At 41.5% G+C, this 18,600-nt stretch overlaps 3 protein-coding genes and 1 long non-coding RNA gene across 4 annotated transcripts; 1 reads left to right on the top strand and 3 right to left on the bottom strand.

Moving 5' to 3' along the window:
- The first annotated feature begins 92 nt into the window (after window positions 1–92).
- Window positions 93–2,853, top strand: LOC135631646 (uncharacterized). Its single transcript, XR_010494415.1, has 2 exons — window positions 93–1,641; window positions 2,401–2,853. It is a non-coding gene; the product is annotated as an uncharacterized LOC135631646 (long non-coding RNA).
- Window positions 2,854–7,609: 4,756 nt separating this feature from the next.
- Window positions 7,610–9,457, bottom strand: LOC103972218 (tricetin 3',4',5'-O-trimethyltransferase-like). The gene is made up of 4 exons (XM_009386482.3): window positions 8,983–9,457; window positions 8,562–8,872; window positions 8,408–8,475; window positions 7,610–8,163 (listed from the first exon to the last, which is right to left on the bottom strand). The coding sequence occupies exons 1-4, from the start codon at window positions 9,402–9,404 to the stop codon at window positions 7,870–7,872; spliced, it is 1,095 nt and encodes a 364-aa protein (XP_009384757.2). The 5' UTR covers window positions 9,405–9,457; the 3' UTR covers window positions 7,610–7,869.
- A 4,257-nt stretch (window positions 9,458–13,714) lies between these two features.
- LOC135631534 (caffeic acid 3-O-methyltransferase-like) lies at window positions 13,715–14,582 on the bottom strand. The gene is made up of 3 exons (XM_065139269.1): window positions 14,255–14,582; window positions 14,102–14,166; window positions 13,715–14,011 (listed from the first exon to the last, which is right to left on the bottom strand). Exons 1-3 carry the CDS (start codon window positions 14,580–14,582, stop codon window positions 13,715–13,717), a joined length of 690 nt encoding a protein of 229 aa, XP_064995341.1.
- Window positions 14,583–14,677: 95 nt separating this feature from the next.
- On the bottom strand, window positions 14,678–15,097 carry LOC135631533 (caffeic acid 3-O-methyltransferase-like). Its single transcript, XM_065139268.1, has one exon. It carries the CDS (start codon window positions 15,095–15,097, stop codon window positions 14,678–14,680), a length of 420 nt encoding a protein of 139 aa, XP_064995340.1.
- Between the last annotated feature and the right edge of the window lie 3,503 nt (window positions 15,098–18,600).

Raw genomic sequence — 18,600 nt, 5'->3', positions numbered from 1 at the left:
CGTAGATTATGAACGATCTGAGACTTGTTAAATCCTACGACTGATATTAAATCTATCTGTTCGATCTAAACCCCAACGGAGGAATTGAATCTCCAAGCCCTTAGCACGAAGAGACGATCTCTGCTTCTACAGCCAGCGACTCTCTCCAAAGATACGATTGGCGACGGTTGGTGATCGACGCCCCAACACCTCCCCCTTACGCTCTCTCGATCTCTTCCCTCCTCCCTTTCCCGCTGTGCTTTCCCCACTTCCCTTCTATCATCTCCCTTTCCTAACAACTGACGCTACTCCTTTCACCGGCAGCACAACCCCTTTCTTCTTCTCCTTTTCCTGTCTTTCTCAGGCAGTCCCTCCCTCCCTCCCTTCCTCAGCCGCCACCGCTTCATAGCTTTACTATCTTGTACTTTGTATGGATTACGTTGCATTTCATCCTTTATTTATGTGCATATAGCGTTCGAGTGTTCTATGTTTGCTAACAACTTTGTATGGACTCTGTTTCCAATAGCTTGGTGGTGGATAGCTTGACCGTCAACAAGCAGATTCGGGTCAAGAACAGTAGCTGTAAGTTTAAAGCATTGATTCCTTTATGCTCCATCTCTTCTTCTTGCTTGTTTCATCTTAGATCAGATTGGTTGGACTTCAGAGTAGACATGTGTATGGGTGATAGAATGTTTATGACAAGTTACAATCTTGATGCAATTTAAACTTCTCTAACTGATGGGAGAACTGATATTGTTGTTCTAGAAAAAACTTCTATTAGATTTAATAATATGTTCATTAGATCTTAATGTCACTTTGAATGGCATGTGAGAGTATTGATACTACTTGTTTCGAGTGTCTTAGATGTTAATTATACTAGACCATGCTTGATGTTGACTGATGTTGCATTAGATGTTAATACAATATCATTACACTTGTCTTTCTCTCTGATATTTACTTCTCCATTGGTAATTCGGTGTTCTTGTAAACTGATTTTTATGTTGTGTTGTGACTCTTATGCCCCCTCACGCTGAATTGTTTGATGTCACTGCCATTGCTCCATAAATTTTGTGCACTTTTAATGCATGATACTATTTTCTATATTATTACCCTAGTAAGAAGTATTAGTCCTTGTTCTCAACATCAACAGAAATTAAGTTGGACTGAATTTTTGTTTTCTAGATCTTTAGCATCGAAAGATAAGTAATTAGTGCACTGTATATCTTCTTGTACACGTTAACACCTTGTATATGTTATGAGGTCTCATTCATCTTCTTCTGCAATTAACTGATTAATGCACTGTATATCTTTCTTTGTTCTATTTTTTTGTATCGTTTAATGGTTCTTGTTGAACATAGCCTGACATTTTTCTCAAACCACCCGCCATTTTATAGTTTAATGCACTGTATATCAATTAAATGTTATTATAATTAACATAGGATTGCTTGATCCTAAGGTCGAGTTGAAAAAGTATAAAAAAAATCCTAATTGTCTTACTCTTGCCTTTGCCATCAATGGAATACCTTGGAGAAGCAATCAATCCTGCTGTTACGAGATCTCATTCTCTTCATTTTGGAGAAAGCAATGAGCCATCTTGCTGTTGATGAGATTCCTGTAATGGCTTTGTTTCACAAGTTCTGAACAGTGGATTACAGATAAGAGGTAGGATCAAGATCCCTTTAACGGCTTTGTTTCATGAGTCAAGCGTGGATTACTGAGAAGAGGTAGGATCAAGTGAGCAAGTTTATTGAGAAGAATATGATGTCTTGCCTTTTTATTAATATGTTTTGTTCACTGGTTAATTATTTTCTTGGATCGTTATAATTCTCTGCATGTGGTTTCTTTCTTATTTAAAATCATGATTTAGGGTTGCTTCTGAAGCAAAATTGTCTATGAATCTCTTTGGTATTCCACTAGAAACTTCTATATATCAATGGACAGATACAAGCACACCTGAATGCAATCATATGGTTGATGCAAATTGATGTTTTCTTTTTTCTTCAAATTATTGTTACTATATTTAAGGAGTTTTAATTGTCGCATGAAGTTTGGATCAAATGGCTGGAATTTGATGATGCTTCTCCTGTTAAACACTTGTTTTATTTGTGTAAAGCCATGATCGTCCATTGCTCTTTGTTGGAGAGCTTTCAGAGCCTAGAATCTGGACAACCTATTGGAACAAGAGTACATTGTTACTAACTTATGTTGGCATGCATTGGATGTTTCTCAAATTGCTTTTGTAAGATGGTATCAAAAATTTATGAGGGCATGCTGATATATGTAGAATTTCTATGACTTCTTCCTGAAATTTTCTACCAATCCATACAGTTAATAGTAAAATAGGTTGCTTTAACTTCAGTTTCAATTTAATACTATTGCTAAGATATTTTTCTTTTTTTATATTTACATTATTCATCTTAGTGTTCCTGGGTGATGGAGATGGCCGCTGTCATGGCCATCGCCTTGGCCAACGGTGGTGGGAAGCCCCCCGACTGGCAAGACTTCGTCGGGATCGTCGTGTTGCTCGTGATCAACTCCACCATCAGTTTTATCGAAGAGAACAACGCCAGGCAATGCTGCGGCCTGTCACGGACAAACTTTGAAACAGGGTGTTTAATGTAATGCTTATGTATGTCCGTGTCTTTTGGCATGTTCATGCCTTGTACAACATGTAGAGGGGCGGCCGAAGGCATAATAGTCCCATTTTAGTTGGGTTGGTGGCCTCTTTAGGCTTGTAAATAAAGGTTGTGTCATGTGGACACGTGCGAGAGCTTTTCGGTCTGTAATGGACCATTTTACCCTTTGTTGTGTCACTGTTCAGAGCTTGTAAAGTCTGTTTGTAATTTGCATTGTCTATGAAGTGTTTTTCGGAGATGTTTGCTTGTGGATCCCGATTGAGGTGTTCTCTCTAACCCGTTCTCTCTTTTGGTGGACCTAAGGGACAATGGGAGGCTTCGGGGAGACTGACTTTTGCGGACGGACACGCAAGGGTGCCGCACGACTTAGGCAAAACCAGCTAAGTTCGTGTCATATGGTATCAGAGCGGGACAAGCACTCATAGAAACACTTCGCATGCAAACGTGGGGGACCTAGCGGGGCTGCGTCGAGGGCAGTCAGCACACGCGCGACCGTTTGAGGGAAAACAGACATGGAGATGTAGGGAAAAGGAGTCGCTTAGAGGAGAGGGCATCTGACATTGGCATTCAGAGGAATGGCCAACCCTTCGCGCAAGAGGCACCACGAGAACAGACAAGCTTGGAAGAATGTGGAGCGCACAAAGGTTGGGATGGTTGAGTTTGAGCTACGGCTCAACGTTGACAACCATACTTGATGGTACTCTAGGCAAGCGAGGCGCTTGGCAAGAATGAGACCATGCAAAGTGGAATGAGTTGTTCAGCGATCGAAAGAGTTGTGCAAAGCTCATAGAGGTGAGGGGAATTGCTAGCTCAAAGAATTCGGTACTCATGCATGGGCTTGTATGCGAACGATGGAGTGTTCGCGGCCATCCCAAGGTGACCGAGACTCGGCGCCATGGAGCATTGAAACTTTCTCTTCGGCATGTGAAGGATACGTCCGTAGGAGGCTGAAGTGTGCAATGAGTTCAGCATGTTGCTAGGCCTTGAGGGGTGCAGCAGGGGCTGTATTGACGGGGAGTCGCAATCTAGCAAGTGTGTTTGCAGGAGGCAGAACAATACACAGTTTGTTCAGCAGATCGGAGTAGTCCAAGGGGATGGTGGTCTCCGAAACGAAGAGAGATGTTGCTCCAATGGGACAGTTATCCAGGAGGGATAAGTCCCGGCTCTCCAGAGAGAGAATCATGTGAGACGGACCTCACATGTTGAGGAGGAGTACCTCAACAAACAACAACTCCACGAAGCTCGATGGACTGAGCAAGCGACGAGGAGTCGTCGCATGATCTCGCTCGAGAGAATGCATTGGTGGATGCATTGCGAGATCAAGTGGGGGAGCGAACTGAAGCAACTTAAATGAAGGCACACTTGGAGTCGATGTGGAGATCAGACTCAAGAGTGGGCTGACCCGTGGAATGGTGGGCATGAGGGCCACCATCGACTCAATGCAGAAGCGAGGAGCGGAGCAACTTGGGTGTAACTTGGCGAAGTACCCAAGCCGCATGAAGGGAGCCAGCATAGAAGTTGGAACATGGAGCAGAGGCACAGTGCTTTCCTTAGACGGAGGTCAAGGACATGGACTCTTGCAGAGGCAAGAGTAGGATCATGTTGTTCCATGGTATGTCAGAGTGGACTCATCTTGCATGGTGCCAAAGACGAAGGGAACTTCGGGGCACATGCACCTTATCTCGGAGGAGCATTTGATGGAGGAACTAAGGTAACTCAATTTGCAGAGGCGAAGTTGAGTTCAGAAGACCTTAGCACGGGGCAAGAGGACGCAGAGGCGGGTACTCTTGAAGAATATGCCACAGTGTTGCCATTCGAGTTGCTATGAAGGAAGCGGTGCGCAGCGGAGATTGTCCTGGTAGGGGCAGAGGCCCAGGATCCAGACAATGGTGCACAAATTACAGCGAAGTCGGTGGACTTCGGGAGCTACTAGGCGACGGACTGTCCTAGAGCGGTGCTTCATCCGAGTGTGACCCAAGAGTGGGTGGATGAAGCTCGATTGCCAAAGGAGCGAACAAAATCGAAGGTGGAAGAAACCCTGCGATGTATTGGCAGAGGCCACACATGGAGGGTTCACAATTCGAGTTTATTCCACAAGGATCAGAATGCAATGGAGATGTCACCAGAAGGCGACATTGTGCAGCGGATCGTGGTGGAACAGTTCGTGGCAACGCGATACACACAATCGAGTCCCGTGAGGGATGAGATCATATGGAGGTATGATCGGGAGCTACTGGGAGCTCCGCTTTGGTGAACAACACGACGGCAAGAAGGGCTATGGATTCAAGGAGTGAAGGCCATGGTACCGCAGAGGCGGGTCTTCCGGGCGTGCACCGAATTTTGCATCGGATGAAAACCTTGGTCATCAGCATATGGGGGCTGGGTTCCACCAAGGGAAAAGTTCGAATGCAAGTACCAGTGAGTTCCATGGGAGGGACTTGATCATGCAAAGGTATGATCGAAGCAGCTGGAGAGTTGGACTGCTCCAGAGCTCATATTTGCCTAAGGGAGCCCGACAAGTCAGAGGACAAGGTCGAGTAAGCGAACGTTGCTACCAAGGAAGCTAAGGAGAACAGAATCGGTGCAAACCCTACAACGTGATGGCAGAGGCCAAGCATGGGAGTTGTAGTTTGTCTTTCCATCGACCAAACAGACTGCTTAGAGAACACAGAGGTGTTGAAGCAGGGGGTCGAAAGGGGCGAGGAAGCGACGACGAGTCCAGAGGGACTTAGCTACCCAAAATCAAGCATCAGTTAGAATGGAGGTGGACTCAGAGGGGTGCCACGGAGACATCTCTACTGATCGTGAAGAAAAGGGATTCAGATGCGAGGCGACGGATAGTAGGGTCATGGGCATGGCAGCGCCATGGTACCGCAGAGGCGGGACTTCCGTGAAAGTCATTGATCCCTTGCTCTCATGGAGGGAGAGCGCTTGATCGTGAAAGGGGCCGAGGAGGTGGAGCATGCAGAGGCAATCTCCAAGTACCGAGACAAGGCTGAAGGGCAGAGGCCAAGAAACTTCGTAAGACCGGTGTCAATAAGTTTCTCATCAAGATCGCCGTAAGTGAAGGACTTCGGGTCATGCAAGAGTGCACGACCAAGGAACAAAGCAGGCAGTATGCGGTGCTGTACCTTTGCTACTCAGTGGAGTAGGCGGCAGGGTTGATGGAGAAGACGGTACAATCCCAGAGGCGACCTCATCTATCAGAGAATTACTCCAAGTTGGGGTGAAAACTTCCCGCATTCCAGAAGTTCGATGGCATTGAGAAGGTGAATCACAGTAGCTAACTCAACGCAAGGAGTGCAAACACTTCAAGTGCTTCAGAAGTGTGAGCAAAGAGCAAGCGAAGGCCAGTAACCAGCTCGATGCATGAAGTATAACCTCGAGGAGGCGGGCGAAGTCAAGTAACCTTTGCCTTCTCAACTCTTAAGAGAATGGGCGAAACCGAGTACCCCGGTTCTCTTATCTATCCAGCAGAGGAGCTCTGCACAAGTTCAAAGACCCTTCGAAGATAATGGAAAACAATAGTTGTCAAATCCTCACCAACGGTGATCAGTGCTACTGAGAGTAGATTGTCCGCTTCATTTCCCAACGAAATGCCAATCGAAAGCGGAAGTGATGCGAACCTACTTGGATGTGACAACTAACTGAAAGAAGAGTCAATGAGCAGATTTTGTGGAGGAAGGACCCAAAACTTCAGAAGTTTGCGAGACGATGCTCGTTAAAGCTCCAACAAGCATCCACCCAGTTCAAGCAGCATGTGGAATTTCTGAGAGACTGGCGCAGTAAGGATGGTCTTTTCCTTCATCTGGGAGATCCGCAGGAATCAACAAGGATCAACACAACTCAGCCAACCCCACACCAGAGTCAGAGTCATTGGCGAGTTGAAGCAGCATGGCGGATCAAAGGTTCGACTACTCAAAAACAGCAGCGGAGAGCAGCTGGGAGCCAGGAGGCGCATTGCAGCTGGAGCAGAAGATTGAAGACTCAGTAAAGGCGAAGAGTTGCAGTGTTCACAAAGGCTTCGACGAGGACGTCGAAGGAATAAGTGGGGGAGAATGTCACGGACAAACTTTGAAATAGGGTGTTTGATGTAATGCTTATTTATGTCCGTGTCTTTTGGCATGTTCATGCCTTGTACAACATGTAGAGGGGCGGCCGAAGGCATAATAGCCCCATTTTAGTTGGGTTGGTGGCCTCTTTAGGCTTGTAAATAAAGGTTGTGTCATGTGGACACGTGCGAGAGCTTTTCGGTCTGTAATGGACCATTTTACCCTTTGTTGTGCCACTGTTCAGAGCTTGTAAAGTCTGTTTGTAATTTGCATTGTCTATGAAGTGTTTTTCGGAGATGTTTGCTTGTGGATCCCGATTGAGGCGTTCTCTCTAACCCGTTCTCTCTTTTGGTGGACCTAAGGGACAATGGGAGGCTTCGGGGAGGCTGACCTTTGCGGACGGACACGCAAGGGTGCCGCACGATTTAGGCAAAACCAGCTAAGTCCGTGTCAGGCCGCTCTAATGGCTGGTCTCGCCCCGAAAACGAAGGTATGGACTGGTTTGAAAAGACGACCTTTTTACATATGATGCTAACGTAATGAGCTCTCTCTGGTTTTTCTTCTCGTTCATCCATCCTGTTGAATTGGTGTTTAACTTAATATATGTTAATTCTAACTAGTTTCACTCACACTTATCATTAATGGATTTTTTGAATGGGTGTTTGACTCAATATATGTTATCTTTTTTTTTATTTTTTTCAGAGTTTGGATGTTTCTTGTATTTAATGCTTCTCATGTGTTTATGGTCATGGAATTCACCAAGTAGTATGATAATAATTGCAGTTCAAGTTTCTCTTCTATAAGCTTCATTAGGCAAATGTTAAATAAACTCGTGAGAAGGTTCAATGGATCCCACTGTTCTATTTCTACCAGTCTGCATGCAATTTAGTTGATCCAACTCAATGGACCAATCATCAATCTATCTTGTTAATGTCATTTTGTGATCATCTCCATCTCATACATTTTTAATTAATACATCATCGTATAAAGGAGAGAGCTCGTAGTGTAGCAAAATCCACTTGTACGTATAAGTCTGGAACCTTATTATAGCAGTGTTAATTTGATACCATAGCCAAACTTATAATTCGGAGGTCCCCCAGTGGAAGAGAGAGCCGGAAGCAAAACACAAAAGCAAATATCTGCTACTACATCAGCAGCACAGCACAGCACATGACATGATATAGATTTTATTTGGATCTGATCTACTTGGTGAACTCTATGAGCCAAGCATAAATAGATATGTAAGTGGCTTTGAATCCTACGAACCCTGCTTCTTTCGCCAGTGCCTCTAACTCATACTGTGTCCTCTCTCTTCCTCCAGTGTACGTCATCATTCCCATGTCCAGTTCAAAGATGCCTTGCGAGTTTGAGTATTGCTCCGGACTCATGGGAAGTAGGTATTCCACAAGTATCACCTTCCCTTTCTTTGGAAGTGCCTTCCAACAGTTCTTCAGTATTCTGGCGCACTGCTCGTCAGTCCAGTCGTGAAGAATCCACTGCAATTTCAATTTCATCCCGAGTTTTCATATTTTAGTGATGATAGGATGCTAAACCTATTGCAAATTGATGACGATGATGTTCGTGTCATGTGAACATAGATAGCATACGTCTCAAGTTATTTCGAGTGTGTTTGCTTTTATAAGCAAGCTTCAATTGTTGGATATTATGTCTCATGTGATTTCCAAGAGTGTTTTTTTAATAGCTACGATCTCAAACATCGAAATGTAATTAACAAGTAACCTTCATGAAGATGGCGTCTCCTCCACTCGGAACGCTCTCAAACATGTCGCCACTGACGTGCTCTACACCTGAAGTCGATGCATCCCAAGTATGTTAGTCTACCTACTAGGTAGGTACTGTAATAGTACCATGTCTCATATAAATGGCGGACGACCTGGGTAGGGTGGTGCGCCGGATATGACGTGAGGGAGATCGAAGTTGATGCCCTTGATGTGCTGATGCCCCGAGGTGATCAAGTGGAGCGTGGCGCCGGTCCCGCCGCCGACGTCGACGAGCACTTTGACGTCGTCGAAGCCGCGGTAGGTCTCCAGCAGTTGCTTAATCAAGATGGTGGAGTGGTTCCTCATGCTGTCATTGAACAGCTTGTTGTACCGTGGATCTTTGCCGTGGTGCTCGAACGCCGTCATCCCGTGAGCCTTCTTGAACGGGATGCCGCCCTCCAACACCGCATCCTTCAAGTAGTAACTGCGAACGTTGACCAAACAAAACCAATCAACTGCGCATTCCTTAATTCTACAAGAGAAGAAAAATACGTGAATGTTGTTGTTGTTGTTGTTGTTGCCTCCTTAGATTACCAGCTCTCCATGGTGATCTTATCATGCATCAACAAGGTAAAAGCGGCCATGGACACGCCGTCCTCGTTCCTGGTCAAGTACTTGCAGACAGGCGCCGCACCGTACTTGCACGCGGGGCGGCCATCGACGCCGCTGGCCTCGACAGACCAACTGAGGATGCCGTTGGCGGCGAGCAAGCGGAGCATCCGGTCCACCATATCGGTCGCCTGAGGGTTTTCGGTGGGCAGCCCCGCCGCGATGTCAGCGGGGCTCAGCATGGCGCCGGGGCCGGCCTTGACGATGGTCTCGAGGAGCTCCAGCTCGATGGCTACTTTAAGAGTCAAGGGAAGGCAGTAGCCCATGGCGAGCCTCATGGCGAACCTGCGCGCTTCCTCCTTCTCCTCCTCTGCGGTCAGCTGCAGCACGTCCTTGGCGGCCTGCATATTGCCGGTTGGAGTGGCTTATAAGTTGGGAGACAAGAGAAAGAGTAACAGAGGAAGGGTATAGTCCTTGAATGTGAAACCGGGGAGGAGGAGGTCTATCTTTATACCGTGCAAACCCCTCTGCTACAACAACCTCAATTGAATCCATACCATAATTAGATTAGATGGCAACCTCGGTCGAGTATAAGATGACGGGCAACACACACTCATCTACGCCTTAATGTGGCATATATGCAACCCGTGGTCGAAAAATTGTGTTTCGAGGGCATGACAGTGACAGCATGTTCTAGTCATCGATATGTTTCTGCATGATGTTTACCACGAGATATGACATGGAACCAAACCGGGGTTTGTGATCTCCCAAATCCCTCCTCCGAGCAGCATATTACCAATCGTAGCATGGGAATGGTTGAAATTTTCGAACATAAGCCAACACCATTCCTTGTTAGCCGTCAGATCCAATTCGAGGAAAAGGTCAAACAGTCAAGGCGCCTGAGACTGCAAACACTACTACCATGCATTCTCGTCCGTCTACAATTGACAGTCTGATGGCAAAAGGACCATCTTGTGATGACCCCCATACGCCGTCTCTCGAAAATGACTTCACCTCAGGAGCTGCGGAGATAAATACTTCAGGCTTTGTTTTGGATAAAGAACACCCAAACATTTCAGCATTTAATGATGCGTAATTACAAGTATAATGATCTGTGTGATACATGCTGCAATCCTGTCTACTTGCTGAGCATAAAGAAGAACACAGGGTGTTCCATTAGATCATCACCTCCGACTAGGAATACTTATCCTCCTCAAGATGACTGCCTTCATAAAATTGCATGGTTTCGAAAAGTAACAGTGTTTGGGGCAAAGGCGTAACAGTGTCGCAATACGTTATGACGGAGAGAGGTGACCGAGCACGTACTTGTCGCCACCCCTAAGGGTTGCTCTTATCGTTAACATTTAAATGCATGCCTATCCATGCTGCATTACCTGAGAGCGTAAGAAGTTGGTCAACACGTCCACGTCTGCATTAAATGAGACATTTGGTCATCTGCGTGATAGTCTGGCCACCTCATAGCCATGATCAGGAGTCGTGAGCCTCTCTGGTCGTCTCCTTCTGCAGGCACCTGCGTATCAAGGGCATCAACTTTGGCCACCCTCTTGTCATCTCCGGCGCACCACCCGCCCCGGGTTCGCCATTTATTATCAGGCATGCGTCACTGTCACAGTGCCTACCCTCTTACATGTAAGCAAAAGAATTCACAAACTTGGAATCCGTTGACTCCACGCAGGCGTAGAGCACGTCAGCGCATTCGGAGTCGAGGAGACGCCATTTTCGTGAAGGTCGATACTTACATTCTGCTTACTGATTTGATATTTTAGGTATTGGCTAGGCGTCAAACCAAACTTATCAAAAGAACACGCCACATTCGATTTGAAGTTTTAGGTATTGGCTAGGCGTCAAACCAAACTTATCGAAAGGACACGCCACATTCTGCTTACTGATTTGAAGTTTTAGGTATTGGCTAGGCGTCAAACCAAACTTATCAAAAGGACACGCCTGGAATCATTTGAGAGACATAATATCAAACAATTGAAGCTTATACATGAAAGAGAACTGTAATATCCCATTAGTCCCACATCGGAAGTGGGTAATATGTATGATTAACTTATAAGGACCTGATGAGTGTATTATATTAGAAGACTGTAAAATCAACTAAATATTTAGGTCATCAATCGCACTCGATAGTAAAAGCAAGTTTCCAACAATATTTCATCACTGCCATTATCGTAATATAATTATAATTTTTTGTTAATTTTCACAAGCCTATCCTTTAAAAAAGATTATATTTCTTATTTCAAATTTTCATACAATATGTGTCTCGCCACATATTAAGATTCTCTACATATATTCATCCGAGTGACATCCATCTGAAAATTCAAGATTAATTACTTAAAACTTCAATATGTATCTAGTTAGTTCGAGTTAAAAATAGACACAAAAACCTTAATATTTTTTCAAGCTACAATGGTATTAACAACAGTTATGCTTTTAACTGACAGTCAAATGACGTATTAATTAATGAAGAAATATAGAGGAAGAAGATATGTTAGACTAACTAAAACGATGGGAAAAAATTATATAAAGAAAGAAGGAAAAATGTCTCGGTCCTCGATGACATCGATGACAATATAGGAGACATATCATTCTCATCGTCCTCCTCCTCCTCTTCATAGATGGAGTTATCATCTGTTTACATTTGACATCCTTATTAATCTTTATCGAGATAAATTTATAGTGGAATTTTCATGATTGGACTTACGAGCAATTGTAAACATAAAACCCATACTATTATATGAAAAATTTTAATATCAAAATCTAAAATCAAATAATAATAGATTTATTTTATGATACGTACCTTTTGATGTCATTTAAAATTTTTTTATCTAATCTATGAATCGTCATCGAATCCAAAAAATATAATGATGTTAATATGCAACAAGAACTATACTCGTCTTGATAATACTAATAAGATTGTAAAGTATTTAATATATATTTTTATTTTTATTTTTATTCTATACCATGCTCATGTAGATTGATTCCTTTTTATTTAAATTATTTTAGGAAAATGAGCCCTCTTTTATTCTTTTTGTTAGACATAAAACCCAACAAAGAAAAACACTTATTTTAAATTATAAAAAATGATTAATTAGCGAGTTTGAAGAGTCGAAAACATTTAATTTATGGATATCGTTGGAGTGATGACATCTCTAATGATTAATTAGCGAGGTATTAGTGAACATGCATAATATGATTAAAATATAACCTAAATTTTTAGCACAGACATATTCTTTATGATTGCAGTGATTCAAGGACTTGAGGTTAGGACATATTTTTTGGGATTCATCTTAGTTAGTGTTGTCTATTGCTAGACATGGTGTGTGACGAACATTTGCTTCCATATTGCAATTGATGTTATGATTTTTGTCTAACATGATCTATAAACTTGTTGGTCTTTACTAGTTTTCCAATGTCTCTATATGATATAATCATGACATCATGAGGAGGAGGAGGAGGAGGAAGCGCACAAGCACTCCATGAGCCTCACCTCCCATGAGTCCTAAATAGCCATCGAATAGACCCAACATTTAAATCGAACAAAAATAAATAATAACCAATAAATTAAATAATAGATGCATTCATAAAATAAAAATAATCTTAAAATTTTAATATAAATATTATGAAATAAAAAAATAATGACATAATTACAACCTTATAATTTCAACTTAAATTGATCGAAAAAAAAAAAAAATAAGAGCTTAGTTAATCGAAAATACATCTTTTAGAACAATTGTTCGACTAAGGCCTCATTAGATACTTTCAATGCTTCATAAAAATTTTGATATTTTTGGGTGATAATAGACCTAAGTTACACTATTTTTGTATGGGATCCAAAAATAATGTAACACATTAAAAAATAGTGTAACTCACATCCTAGCTTTTTAAAAAAAATCAGAAAAATCTTACAAATAACTTAAAAATGCATAAACGAACTTTTTTTTCATTTTTATGCTATTAAAATAAATATTTTATTTATTTCAACCCTTCAAAACTGTGAGATTCTGATTTTTTTTATTTTACCCAAGTTAAGGTGAATTTACAATGCTCTATGGACAAAAATCACTTGAATATTATTATGTAAGTTTTTTTTAGGTTTTAAGGATGCAAAAAAAAATTTAATGACATGAGTTGTACTGTTTTTGAATAAAGCTACACTATTTTTGGATCCTATTCATACAATATAACTTCCATCCCATCCTTTTCAAAAAAAAAAAATAAATTATTTAATCTGCTATTATCCGTCAACAAAGTATAGAGGTTTTCCTCGTATAGAAAAATCTTATCTGCTATTATCTGTCTATGCTTGCTCATGGAGATCACAAAGGTAAGATCAAAATCTGCCGTCGTGCCGCTTATGTGGTAAATAATTTCTTCCTTTTTGTTTTCAGCTCTTTGGTTGACCGGTAGACCTCTGAAACATGCACGCTATGATCTGAAACTAGACTTGGCTACACCGCTACAATAAGATTCCCAAAGCTGTATGTTTAAAGGGATTGTTTCGTTTTGTTATCGATAGGGGTGAGGCATGCTCGGGATTGACTTATTGGTCAACATGATAGATGTTGAGTCGGATCCACTATTAGAATATAATTACCGCAGCCCGATACATCAAACCCTCGTTTATTTAGGATACCAAAAGTGTAGAAAGTAGAAGCACAAGAAGCAGCACCGAGTGTTCATGTTTTCCATTCTACTTGGTGAATTCCATGACCCACGTATCTGCAAACAAATGAAGAGCTTTGAATCCGGTAAACCCACCGTCCCTTGCCAACCCTTGGAACTCCTCCTCGGTTCTCTCTTTTCCTCCGATGTTGTAGGTCGCCATGCACAGATCTAACTGGAAGATGCCTTGGTCTCTCGGAGTCGGCTTTGGAACGGCTGGAAGAACACATTCCACCACAATCACCTTCCCTTTCTCCGGCAGAGCTTTCCAACAGTTCTTCAATAGCTTTACACAATTCTCATCGCTCCAGTCATGAAGAATCAACTGCAATTGCACAACAATCCACGAGTAACTCGTTATTTGCAAAAAGAATTCGAATGAATTACTTGTGACCGCGATCCGAAGAGACCTGACCTTGAGAAAAATGGCATCTCCGCGGGGAACAGCTTCGAACATGTCTCCGCTAACGTGCTGCACACCTGCTACCGCAAACAATATTAGCACGTAAGCCGAGATCTAATAGAGAACAACCCTCCTTCTCAGATAAGACATGGATCAAGAGCGAACCTGGCAGGGGTTGTGCTTCGGAGATGACATGCGAGAGGTCGAAGTTGATGCCCTTGATGCGGGGGTGCTTGGCAGTGATCATGCCGAGGGTGGTGCCGACGCCGCCGCCGACGTCGACCAGCACTTCCACGTCGTCGAAGCCGCCGTAAGTGCGGAGCAGTCGGCTGATCATGATGGTGGAGTGGCTTTGCATGGCCTCGTTGAACACCTTGTTGAAGCGTGGATCGGTGCCTTGGTACTCGAAGGACGACATCCCATAGGCGGCCATCACTGGTTCTTTGCCGTCCAACACTGAATCCTTCACGTGGTGCCTTGTCACCCAACGCATCTGTGTTAGTTTACTGAACCAAGTGAAGTGGATCCTCCTAAACTATATCTAGCTAGAGAGAGAGAGAGAGAGAGAGAGAGAGAGAGGGAAGAGGGTTACCATAGATCCATGAAGACTTTGTCATGATGTAGCAAAAACATTTTCACAACAGAACGATCGTGATTCTTGGTGAAAAACTTGGAGATGGGTGTCATGGCGTACTTCCGCGAGGGGCGGCCGTCGGCGCCGGACTCGACGGTGCAGCCGACGATGCTGTTGGTGGAGAGCAAGCGGAGAATCCGATCGACCCAGATGGGTGCCTGCGGGTTGTGGGTGGGCAGCCGAGCGGCAATCTCCTCTGGGCTCATTACCTTTTCCGGGCCAGCCGTGACGATGATCTCAAGGAGCTCGAGATCGATGGCCACCTTGAGGACCATGGGGAAGACGGCGCTGCATGAGAACTGCAGAGCCCGAAAGAACACCTCCTCATCATCTTTGTCGGGTGTCGGCTGCCCCACGTCGTTGGTTGCCTGCATTTTGCTGGTTCGGTTGATAACAGAGGAGACTTGTCCTGAATTTAAAGTGTGCAAATCGAATAATCTTTTAATCGATTCAATAATCCTTTGATTGATTTGATCATGATGGAAAATATTTAAATTTTTTTATAAAAAAAATAATAATTCGTTTACAAAAGAAACAGTGTGAAAGGAATTATTCCTCTCTTTCAATTGAGATTCAATCATAAGAGGACATAATCCTTTGATTGATTTGATCACGATGGAAATTATTTATTTATTTAATTAATTCGCTTACAAAAGAAACAATGTGAAAGAAATTACTCTCTCTCACTGATTGATTTGATGATTTGATGATGAAAGAAAACATGTATCGGATTTATTTTCTTATGCTTAAATTTAAAGCGGAATATATATTTTTGTTTATTATTAATGTTCGGGTTTTACTTAGTACATACACCACATTGTTTATTTTATGTATCTAATCTATTCCAAGTGTGGAGAGGATTACGATTTCAATGTCATGGGAGTCTTACTGAGCCTCATATGGGATTCTCGTTCATTAAAAATGCACATACAAAAATACGTTTAGGAGATATAAAAGATGATTTTGGTGCCAGAGACTAATATCTTTACATGCCTTAATATGATTTGATCATGTTGAATCCATGGTTGCCGTAACTTTAATGTTGTGTAATAATAATAATAATAATAATAATAATAATAATAATAATAATAATAATAATAATAGTGATTTTTAAAAAATTATTTTTTAACTTTTTTTCTCAAAAGTATCCCACATTTTGCTTTTTATATAATATTCTTATTTTTTTTTATAATCCAATAAGTGTCCTTTTTCATCATCACCTCAATCGTCTTTCTAAATGAAGATGTTTTTCTTTGAAAGTTAACTCTTGTGTATTTACATGTTTCATGATTGGAGCGATCAACATTATACAAAAATTTTTTTTATGAAAACTAAAGGATGAAGAAAAGATTCGATCATAAGATTTTGCAATAAACAATCTCAGTACATATTGATTCTATACATTTCAAAAGATTTTTACTTAAGAATAATCCATAATACAAAAAATATTCAATCAGGTTTGAAATCTAAAATTATCATAAACGACAATATTATTGAATCGAATATCTCGAACATCATCGTAAAATCTTTGCATAAGGATGTCGTAGCATTCATTATATGAGTATGGGGAGAGATACTCTTAGTAAAAATTTAATTTACACCTTTGATATATTTTATCTTAAGTTATTGGACCATCTAATCTAACATCTTCTTTTAAAAAAATTAAATTCATTTTGAATTCCACTAACCTGTTCATCACTCTATGTCACCTTGAGATCTCCATTGTTGCAGCATGCCATTCAACACTCCATCGTCGACCGGCAAACGATACCTACCTGCAGATTGGATTGAATGGTGCATGCATTTCATATCAATTGGAAGTTCGTCAACCAACAAGTATGGATATCACATGCACTACTTGCATGTCAACCATAAACTATCAAATTCGCATGTACATGTCACCTTATTAATAATTTGTAGAGTCAAATTTGGTTTGATGGCTCATAAAAATTATAATATTATAAGAGCGATACCAATTTAAAGTGGTGGGTGAGCGTTGCGGCACTTATCCAATCCCTGAGATCCTTTGATACCACCAGCTTCATCATCTACTTTGCAGCTGGTGTCAAGTATGGGATCCATCAAGGCAATGTACGCTACGAGCCCCGATGAGGACGAGGAAGCGCGCACGTATGCTGTGAGTCTGGTAATGGGAGCCTGCCTCCGCGTGACACTGAAGGCGGCTATCGAGCTCCAGCCCCGGGAGATCATCGTCAAGGATGGCCACAGCGCCAAGCTAAGCCCCGCCCACATCGCCACCCAGCTGCCCACCGGGAACCCCCATGCGGCCGATATGGTGGATCGGATCTTTCGTCTGCTCGCCACCTACGGTATCTATAATTCACATGTAAAATAAGTTTATCAGCTAGATTATTTTGATAGCTAAAAGTTTTTTAGCTGAAATAAAGACTTAAGAGTTATAAATAATATTCATCAAATTTTTTCAATCTAATTTATACTGAAATAATTTAATAATAAAAATAATAATCATAATATTTATCGAATATTAATCAACATAAAAAAAATTAATATGATAATTATAATCATGATAAAAAATAATTTCTATCTTCATATAAAAAATAAATATTATTTCATAATTTCAAATATATACATGGGACTAATCAAACAAATATCTAAGAATAATAATAAAATTTTTAATTGTTATATATAAAATTATATCAATATGTTATATGAGAAAACTATAAAAGAAAAATCATAATTTATATTTAAACCAATCAACCTTATTGAGTAGGCCTAGAATTGGACTATCCAAGTTAGGCCGATAGATTTCACCCAACCATTTGCCCAATTAAACTTGTCAAAATTAAAATTGATCAAAGTAAAAAATAATTAATATTTAACTTTTCTAGAATTCAATCAAAGCATTATTGATCGAATCTAAATCCAATCAAGCAGTCAAAATATAATCATGATCAAACATGATCAAAATATTATATTAAAATAACTTAGATTAATTAATTTTATAATTAAGGACATAAGCTAAAAAAATTTAATTTCTAACGGGTAGAACTATAATTTTGCTTAGGATGTACAATGAAAATATTCAATTTCTAAAGAGCATAATTGAAAAAGTAAAATTTAAGAACACGGATTTTATTTTTTTTATTTCTAAGGGGTAAATAATTTTTTTTTACTAAAAAACCTAATTCTCATGTTGTAGTCACCATCGCATTCCATCGTGCCCATGTGCACGAGTCTTATCGGCAATGCATTGACCATCTGCCTGCCTACAGTGGCATAACTCTTCTCACATCCCGACCTCATCGATCGTCATGCCTTGCCGTCATGTTCCTCATCGGTGGAACATCTTCGTTGTGCACTTAAGTGTCGCTGATGGATCGTCCTATTGCGTGATCGTGCACATGCATCAATCAATGACCCCCATGATCATCGCAATGTGCGGTTGTGCCCATGTGTCTGCTACACAACCGTCAAGTACCATGGCCTTCGACTTCCAATTGAAGCTGGTCACAACCAGCAAACGTTGTTGCTGTATCATCATAAGCAATGATGATCACGACAACTATCATTGCCGAGGCACTATTGTAGTCGTTACACATAGTGGTACTATAGTAGCTACTTGCGACTAAGGTAGAACGGTCGCCACAAGGCTGTTGCAACCCATGGTGCTTTCGCTATGTATGTAGTCGTTGCCCTTGACTAAGCTGGTGATCACCAAATGTTGTTGCCTTCGACGATACTATCGTCAACAGCAAATTATCGATAGTGGTCCATCGACCAACCGCAAGGAATCTCACATCGCTCGCAAGCAGGTGATAGGACGGACTAGATAAAAAGCAGATCCACAATACAAATAGATCATTCAAGCATCGTAAATCAAAACCGAATAACATCT

This window comes from Musa acuminata, chromosome BXJ3-2 (assembly GCF_036884655.1).
Source record: "Musa acuminata AAA Group cultivar baxijiao chromosome BXJ3-2, Cavendish_Baxijiao_AAA, whole genome shotgun sequence".
In the NCBI taxonomy this organism is placed as follows: domain Eukaryota; kingdom Viridiplantae; phylum Streptophyta; class Magnoliopsida; order Zingiberales; family Musaceae; genus Musa; species Musa acuminata.
This window is presented reverse-complemented; position numbering and strand designations above follow the sequence as displayed.